We start from the raw sequence: 10,000 nt of genomic DNA, 5'->3' as shown, positions 1-10,000 counted from the left end.
ATAGATAGATAGATAGATAGATAGATAGATAGATAGATAGATAGATAGATAGATAGATAGATAGATAGATAGATAGATAGATAGATAGATAAATAGATGGATAGATAGTACTTTATTGATTCTTTCAGGAGAGTTCCTTCAGGAAAATTAAAATTCCAGCAGCAGTGTACAGAGTTGAGATCAATTTAAAAAGTAAAAAGTAAATAATGGGGTTTTTCTTTCTATTGTCAAACTGTGGTATGGGCAACTCTATATTGGCCCTAGTGTGTGAATGTGAGTGTGAATGTTGTCTGTCTATCTGTGGTGGCCCCGCGATGAGGTGGCGACTTGTCCAGGGTCACCCCAATTGTAGCTGAGATTGGCTTCAGCGCCCTCCGCAACCCCAAAGGGAATAAGCGGTAGGAAAATAGATGGATGGATGGATGGATGGAGGGATGAGTAGGAAATTCAGGATTTTTTTAGGCACCAACAAAATTCTGTCAGTAATACCGGGTATCGGTTCACGTAAAATCAAACAGTGCCATATTTTAAACTTTTGTTGCAGGTGACTTCATGTCCGGTTGCAGACTAAGCACCGGCTGACGTAAACAACCACTCAGTGCAGACTCAGGCAAACTCCCTCGAAATAATATTGCAATTTTTAACAACAACAAAGCCACACTTGGTAGAAAATGCTCGAATGTAAAGTAAGGCTCAACTCTTCTAAAATGTGCAAGCTTGATGCTGATTGGACTTGCCCTAGACAAGCAATTAGCATTAGCCATTTTTATTTGATTATTATTTATTTTGACCGTGTCCTGTGGAGAGTGCTCAGAGAGTATGGGGTGTCGGACTGTCTGATTGTGGCGGTCTGCTCCCTGTATGATCAGTGTAAGAGCTTGGTCCGCATTTCCGGCAGTAAGTCGGACCCGTTTCCAGTGAGGGTTGGACTTTGGCAAGGCTGCCCTATGTCACCGATTCTGTTCATAACTTTTATGGACAGAATTTGGAGGCGCAGTCAGGGCGTTGAGGGGATCCGGTTTGGTGGCTGCAGGATTAGGTCTTTGCTTTTTGCAGATGATGATGTGGTCCTGATGGCTTCATCTGGCCAGTATCTTCAGTTCTCACTGGATCAGTTCACATTGTGAAGTGAGTGTGAAGCGACTGGGATGGTAATCAGCACCTCCAAATCTGAGTCCATGTTCTCGCCCGGAAAAAGGTGGAGTGCCGTTTCCGGGTTGGGGAAGAGATCTTGAACCAAAGGGGTTGAAGTACCTCTGAGTCTTGTTCACAAGTGAGAGAAGAGTGGATCGTGAGATCGACAGGCGGATTGGTGCGGCGTCTTCAGTAATGCGGACGCTGTCTCGATCTGTTGTGGTGAAGAAGGAGCTGAGCCGGAAGGCAAACCTCTCAATTTACCGGTCAATCTACGTTCCCATCCTCACCTATGGTCATGAGCTTTGGGTTATGACCGAAAGAACAAGATCACAGGTATAAGCAGCCAAAATGAGTTTCCTCCGCTGGGTGGCGGGGCTCTCCCTTAGAGCCTCCCTAGGGAGGTGTTTAGGGCACGTCCAACCGGTAGGAGGCCATGGGAGGACCTGGGACACGTTTGGAAGACTACATCTCCCGGCTGGCCTCGGAACGCCTCGGGATTCCCCGGGAAGAGCTGAACAAAGTGGCTGGGGAGAAAGAAGTCTGGGCTTCCCAGATTAGGCTGTTGCCCCGGCGACCCAATCTTGGCTTAACGGAAGAAGATGGATGCATGGATGGATGGATGGATGGATGGATTTAGATTATTACAATTCGCCATTTTACATGACGATTTCAACACCTCCAAATTTGGAAATGAAAACGACAATTAAGATCAATGTTACAATCAAAGAGCTGGTTTGAAATAAGCATTATAATTACAGTATACACACTTTGTGAGGCACATCATAACACCTTCCTGAAAAAAGCTACTTGGTAGTTAAAATACCACGGATAGCCAAAACAGTAGTGCCCTCTAATGAATTGGAAGTGCAACTTCATTGCAAATGAGACTCAAATGGTATGAGAAACAGCAGTTATCATAATTAGCTAATTTTTTCAAGTTAAATTACAAAATACAGTTTTATTTTCAAACAAGTAACACACCAAAATACCGGAAATTTGTTACCGTATCGGTTCAAATGTGTTTGGTACCCATCGCATTTAGGGATGGGTACCGAAAACATTTGAAGCGATCCCAGGATGTAAAATTTAACACATTAACTCATGTGATTAATCGCATAATTAATCACAAACTAATCACATAATTCCTTTTAACTGCACGTGCCTCTTGACCTTTAGTGCGGATGAAAGGGAGGTTGTCAATGATGAGTGAGGACACTCTGACCCTTGTGTTGGCTGGCAAATTTCGCGCCAACATATACACAGATGGGACTTAAGATAAAACTGTTTTAATCAAATGAATTGTGTTGAAGTAAAATATTTTGTTTGATTGTATTTGTGTCAAAATGCTGTGGTCTTGTTCTAAAGTTAATGTAAATTATAGGGGTGAACAAAAGAAATACATTCTCATCCAAATCCCGATTCCAAACAGATTCATGATTTTCAAAAATCTATTTAAAAATAAATAATTGTTATACCAAATAAAACATTCCGAGAATCAGTTTGAATCGAATCATCAACCCAGGAATGGAAATAGATTTGAATCGTTGGGTACCAAATGATTCACACCCCTATTAAATCATGCAAGTAAATTACTGTGATAATTCGTGATTAATCAACAATTCCAAGTGTGATTAATCAGATTAAAAAAAAAACGACTGCCTACACTAAAATAAATTAAAAAAAAATCTCCATTAGAAATTGGTAAACAAACTCTATAAAATAATCACATTATTTAAACATTTTGAATAGGTGTTTTAAGCTAAATGTATTGCAACGTTATGCTTAGTATATTTAGCACACCCCTTATGGTTGAGGAATTCACATTAGTCACATCATTCTGGTCTTGACCTCTGTATGTATGATGAGATTATCGCAGATCATCAAGATGCAACCTTTTAATTGAATTTGAACAATAGGATATTGAGACTGATTTGGTGGATTTAAAGATTCCTTTGTTATTTATAAATGAAATTGTGAATGGGTATTTGGTGGGTAGATAATGATGTATATTTTAACTGTGCGTCCCTGTCCATAATCTGTGCGCTTCAAGGGATGACCTTTTTGCAGAATGGCCTCTGATATTAACAAAAGAAACAATAATGAAATACAAAACTATGTCTGTCTGTAAATAGAAATACAAAATAAATAAAATATCAGAAAACGCGTAGAATTAAATCTGCTCTGCTTCTCCCTATTTCTTTTCGTACATTGTGCAAGTGTTAAAATAGGATGTGCTTCACTGTAACTTCTTATAGCATATTCAAAATCAACTAAACAATTCCCTAATATAATTCACAATGGGGGTTCATGCGCAATAATGATATGCAAACTGACAAAGAATTCCGTGTCCCAGCTAGTGAGTTACCTGTTTGGACACTTTGGGCTCCTCCTCTATGTACTTCTGCTCGATGGGAATCAGCGTTCTGAGACCAGCCTTCACCTGGAAACAGCAAATAAATAAGATGACATGTTTTTTCACATCTCAACACATGCGCAGTGCGCCGTGTCAGACGCGAGCGGGAGGGTGTGCACTAAGATGGCGGCTATAGGATACACACACAGTGACGGGGAACAAAGGATGCCTTCCATAATTAGAGCCAAAACAAGGATGAGGGAGCAATGGATGGGGAATGAAATCCAAGCAAAGGAGGCGGGGGACAAACAGAATAATGACCACAGCGATGAAAAGGATGCAAAAAAAAAATTTGAGAAAGAAAGGGAATAGGGGAGAAAATTTTGATTTAAAAAGGAAAAACTTACAGCATTAAAAATTACGTCTATTTCAAGATAGATGACCCCTTTTGTTGGCCCTGTCAGCTCCTTGCTTTTCAAGGCGTAGGCTTTGCGTTCTCCATTTTGGATCTGTGGGAGAGGGACATGACAGGCGTCTGTCTGGCAATACCCGACTGAATCGGCTCCCTGGGCCACCTTTGAACCCCGGCTGACAGGGATCCCAAAACAAGTGTGGCAACAGTGACAAGTACCTGTTCATTACCCACTGCAGCTCGCCTCTGTCAAACTGAAATTAACTGTCCCGGGGAATATACCACACATATTCTTTCAAAGAATGATGTCATCTAATGTCTGGATCAGAATCTTATTCCTTACTTATATATCAATCGTTTTTTACCTGGTACTCATGTGAATTACATTATTTATATAGTGAATTATATGTATATAGCGCTTTTCTCTAGTGACTCAAAGCGCTTTTACATAGTGAAACCCATTATCTGAGTTACATTTAAACCAGTGTGGGTGGCACTGGGAGCAGGTGGGTAAAGTGTCTTGCCCAAGGACACAACAGCAGTGACAAGGATGGCGGAAGCGGGGATCGAACCTGGAACCCTCAAGTTGCTGGCACGGCCACTCTACCAACCGAACTATACTACCTCATCCTATCATCTCTACTTCCTTTTGTGAAACACCAACTTGTCTGCACAGGTGCAAAAATCACTTCAACTCTATAACGTTTCTTTACTTAAAGGGCGGATGGGAAGTGAGACTCACATTTAGTAAAGGAATGGCCACTTTCCCCAGGAAGTCCGCGCTTCTGTCTCGGTCCTCGTCGTAAACCGTGACCTCGAGTACTGAGTGGATGTCCTTTATGTTACTGAGTGGCAAGCACAGAAAATGCGAGTGATTAGCGTGGAGATTTTTACATCGCTGTGACATCACTGGCAGGGAAAATAGTTAAATATCGCCCAAAGCAATTGATATAAGTTGTGTCATACTTGGAAAAAGTAGGCTAACAAGAAGAGGGGTGATGTTATGTATAGAAAAGAGGCTGTGTGGATTAAATTAACTTGTCCTATTACTGGGAATTATAAGGCTTTGGACTCAATAAAAATGAGAAATGATCTATATATACACCTATATGCACATACATATACATACATACATACATACATACATACACACATACACACATACATACATACATACATACATACATACATATATACATACATACATACATACATACACATTTGTATCCTGTAAATACAAATACACATACATGCAAATGCATATACATACATATACACATTCATACAGATTTACATATGTATACACATATAAATACACACAAATACATATATATGCAAGTATGTGTATTTATATGTGGATATACAGTACAGGCCAAAAGTTTGGACTCACCCTCTCATTTCAATGTGTTTTGTTTTTTTTCCCATTACTATTTACATTGTAGATTGTCACTGACGGCATCAAAACTATGAATGAACACATGTGGAGTTATGTACTTGACAAAAAAAGTCGAAGTAATTGAAAAAATGTTTTATATTCTAGTTCCTTCAAAATAGCTCTGATTACTGCTTTGCACGCTCTTGGCATTCTCTGGATGAGCTTTAAGAGGTAGTCACCGGAAATGGTTTTTACTTCACAGGTGTCATAGTTTTGATGCCTTCAGTGACAATCTGCAATGTAAATAGTCATGAAAACAAAGAAAATGCATTGAATTGAAAAGGTGTGTCCAAACTTTTGGCCTGTACTATATAGCTGTCCATCGCAAAAGAGGATCTGGAACAACACATCAAGGACCAGTATACGGATGCAGGAAAAGATACACCACTTGGCTCACCAGGCCATGTGCCACGTCCAGACCTCCCAGAGACCCCTTTCGACACGTCCCCACCTAGGCTGAGCGAGATTAAAGAAGTCCTTAAAAAAGCCAGATCATCCTCTGCACCAGGACCGAACGGGCTTCCGTACAAGGTGTATAAAAACTGTCCGCAAGTGACCGCAATCTTGTGGAAGCTCATGAGTGTTGTGTGGAAGAAGCAATCCATTCCAGCAGAGTGGCAAGAGGCAGTTGGAATATTCATCCCCAAGGAGCAAAATTCCACCAACATCAGCCAGTTCAGGACAATTGCTTTACTGAACGTGGAGGGAAAAGTATTTTTCTCTGTCCTGGCAAGAAGGATATCCAGCTTCCTCAGCAACAACTGCTACATCGATACAAGCTGTCAAAAAGCCGGACTGCCAGGCTTTCCGGGGTGCATTGAGCATGCATCCGTGATCTGGGATCAGATACAGCGTGCCAAAAGAGAAAGGAGTAACCTCCACGTGGTATGGCTCGACCTGGCAAATGCCTATGGCTCAGTACCACACAAGCTGGTTGAGTTTGCCCTGAATTTCTTCCATGTTCCTGTGTGTGTCAGTAACATCATAGCCAAGTGTTTCAACAACCTGCACATGTGCTTCTCAGTGGATGACTACATGACAGGATGGCAGCGGTTGGAAGTGGGAATTGCCATGGGCTGCTCCATATCACCAATCCTCTTTGTAGCTGCATTTGAAGTGTTACTCATTGGAGCAAGGCAAATGGCCAGAGGCCTGAAAACACCGTCAGGAGGAAGACTCCCGCTCTGAGAGGTTTCATGGATGATGTGACAAGTATCCTACAGACGGCCCCATGCACAGCACGACTCCTCAAGCGTTTCGACGAACTGACCATCTGGGCGAGAAAGAAGATAAAGCCCGCTAAGTCCAGGAGCCTGTCAATCAGGAAGGGTGTGAGAGATGACAGGACAGTCTTCACAGCAGGAGGTGAGAAGATTCCACTCCTGGCAGAGCAGCCCATCCGAAGCCTCGGGAGGGAGTATACAGCAGAGCTCTCGGACAGGCAGATGGGGAGGGTGGTCCAGAAACAACTAAAAGAGGGGCTCGCAAGGATCGACGGGAGCCAAGCTGAAGGTTTGGTGTTACCACTTCACACTTTTCCACCGCGTGATGTGGCCGCTGAAAGTAGCTGAAATTCCATCTTCTCAGGCCAGCAAGATGGACAGCACCGCCAACGGTTATATCAGGAAGTGGCTGGGCCTCCCCCGCTGTTTCTCGGACACAGGTCTTTTTGGCAAGAACATTCTGCAACTTCCTCTAAAGTCCATCAATCTGGGTTACAGGCAGGAGAAGACTCGCCTTGTACTGGAGATGAGGGAATCAAGAGACGAAGCTGTGAAGAGTGCAGCGGTGACTGTCCGCACTGGACGAAAGTGGAGGGCCCAGGTAGAAGTGGACCAAGCTGTCTCGAGGCTGAAATATAAGGAGATCCTGGGAAGAGTCCAAGACAGCCGGGCAGGACTGGGATGGGGGAAACCGGTCCAGTTCTGGTCCAAAGCCACGAGACAGCAGAGGAAGGCCATGGTGGTGGAAGAGGTCACACAAGTGGCACAAGACCAGTATCGGGTCAAGGCCGTATCCCAGGGAAAACAGGGGGCATGGACTCGCTGGGAGGATACCATTCAAAGAGTCATAACCTGGGCCGACATCTGGCGAACTCCTCAATCTCGGCTAAGCTTCCTCGTGAGGGCAGCGTATGACACCCTGCCATGCCCTCGAAACCTCGCCCAGTGGTTCGGAAGCGATAGCAAGTGCTCCCTGTGCAGCAAAGACAATGCAGGACTCAAGCACATCCTTTCAGGTTGCAACGTCGCGCTGACGCAGGAGCGCTTCCGGTGGCGACACAATCAGGTGCTGAGCAAGTTGGCAGAGCTGTTAGAGAGATGCAGAGTCGGGGCAAACAACGCCACAGATCCCCATTGGCCAAACATCACTTTTATCAAACCAGGTGAGGTAGGACAGAAGACAGAGAAGGGAAGATCATCACTTCTGCTTACCCCTGGTAAGGGCTGGGAGATGCGCGTAGACCTGGACAAGCAGCTAGTCTTCCCAACTGAGGTAATACAGACAACGCTAAGACCAGACGTTGTGATGTGGTCCTCAGCTGCTAAGAAAGTCCTCATCATTGAACTAACCGTGCCATGGGAGGAGGGAATACCAGTAGCACATGAGTTCAAAAGGTCAAAGTACAGCGACCTAGCAGAGGACTGCAAGGGGGGAGGCTGGTCTGCGTCCATTCACCCCGTGGAGATTGGATGCAGGGGCTTCGTAGGAGGTTCTGCAACCCGGCTCCTGCGTGCGGCGGGAATGACCGGTTCCAGCCTGAGGAAGGCCATCAAGGAGTTGGCAGAGGAGGCAGAGAAGGCAAGTTTCTGGATGTGGCTAAGAAGGAGGGACAACACTTGGGGCTCAACACCCCAGTGAGGTCAGTTGCAGGGAGTGGCGCGGGGAGACGTCCCCGCGTAGCCACTGCCCCCCCACCGCGAGGTGTCCTGGCTTGGGGGCGAAACATCAGTGAACGGTGGCACCAGCTGACGACCCTGCAGCTGACCTCGAAGTGCACTGGAGGAGGTGCGACAGGCAGAGATGCCTAAGAGTTAGGTCTGTACGTATTAATTGACATACATACATACATACATACAGTACGTATATATATATATATATATATATATATATATATATATATATATATATATATATATATATATACATATATATATAGAAATAAACATACATACTACACACAAATATATATATACATATATATATATATATACTGTATATACATATATATATACATATATATGTATGTATACATATATGTATATATATACATATGTATGCATATATATATATATATATATATATATATATATATATATATATATATATATATATATATATATATATATACATATATACTTACAGACTAATACACATACATACTGTATACATATACAGTATACATACACACACACACACATTATTTTTTAGTTTGTTTTCTTTCCAAAGAGCTGTTTATAACACTCCCTCATTATTATACAGTATTTCCTTTTTTTATAAGTTACCAGTTTTTTGTTTTTTTTATCAAGGAACTAATCACTGGTAGCAGATAAGAAAAGATTTGAATCTGAATGATTCAAATATTCACCAATCCATACAATATTTATGGAATTATGGAATTATGGATGTAATGATAAACGGTACAATGATAAACTGCGGAAAAACTCCCCACGGTTCGTATTACAGTTTTAAATAAAAATTAATGTAAAAATGTGATTGACAATACTTAGATAAACAAAATTAAAATGACCATAAAACCGTAACTTACACAACGTTTTGATGAACTCACGGATCGGTGACATTGCTCATCAACTGGAGACTCAAGCATGCGCAGGCTCACTCGCTAGCTTAAATGCTAATACAAGAAACATCACCATATTTCCCTATTAAGCAACGACATACCCCAATCTACACGTATATAAACACATTGCTGTCTGAGCAAGTAAGTTATTTGATTGTGTAAATTGAACAGAACAGAGTGATCAATCTGTACTCAAAGGGTTAATAAAAACAGAAGTGAAGAAAGTTAACATATCCAAACACTAAAATGAAAATATGGGTCTAATAAAAAGGTTCTTAAAAATACAGAATGATATATGTAATAGTGTTTATCTATTACATTTTTATTTGCGGTAACTTGGTTAAAAGACTTCAGTATGTGTATCAGTACTTTTTAACCACATTCAACCATATGTGATAATAATGAGAACGTGATGGTTTTGGTTACAGTAATCGGGATTTAAAATTTCCATATTGTTACATCCCCAGTGGAAATATTGTAAAATATTGATTAACATTTAACACTGGGTTCAGTTTTCATTGTCAACATTTGATAGGGTGGTAACTTAGCCACACACTTTAACAGTAAGATTACTATTTTGAATTTTCTCTCACCTAAAATATTTTGTGGCACAATAAAAACTACAGAGCCAACAGATAAACTTCATGCAAATCAACCTTACCGAAATGTTCCACACCAGAGCATATTTACAATACAGGAAAAACATAGCCTACAAATAATAATATTAATAATGATAATAATAAAATATTTTATCGACAAAGAGCGCTTTTCAAAAACTCAAAGAGGCTTTAGCAGGAGTGTCAAATATATTTTATTGAGGGAAACATTACAATAATGATTGCTCTCAGAGGGCTGCTCGAA

General features: G+C 41.7%; 1 protein-coding gene across 6 annotated transcripts in view; it reads right to left on the bottom strand.

The window, feature by feature from the left end:
- The window catches only part of LOC133556373 (multiple C2 and transmembrane domain-containing protein 1-like), a 439,257-nt gene that overhangs the window by 164,463 nt on the left and 264,794 nt on the right, over positions 1-10,000 (bottom strand). For all 6 annotated transcript variants that reach the window (XM_061906234.1, XM_061906235.1, XM_061906236.1 and 3 more), the window contains 3 exons: positions 4,645-4,747; positions 3,898-3,999; positions 3,503-3,577 (listed from right to left, as the gene is read on the bottom strand). In XM_061906234.1, coding sequence (XP_061762218.1) covers positions 3,503-3,577; positions 3,898-3,999; positions 4,645-4,747 — 280 coding nt within the window. The remainder of the gene's footprint in view (positions 1-3,502; positions 3,578-3,897; positions 4,000-4,644; positions 4,748-10,000) is intronic.

This window comes from Nerophis ophidion, linkage group LG07 (assembly GCF_033978795.1).
Source record: "Nerophis ophidion isolate RoL-2023_Sa linkage group LG07, RoL_Noph_v1.0, whole genome shotgun sequence".
NCBI classification, from domain to species: Eukaryota; Metazoa; Chordata; class Actinopteri; order Syngnathiformes; family Syngnathidae; genus Nerophis; species Nerophis ophidion.
The sequence above is the reverse complement of the archived record's forward strand: the minus strand, read 5'-3'. Positions and strand labels throughout refer to the sequence as shown.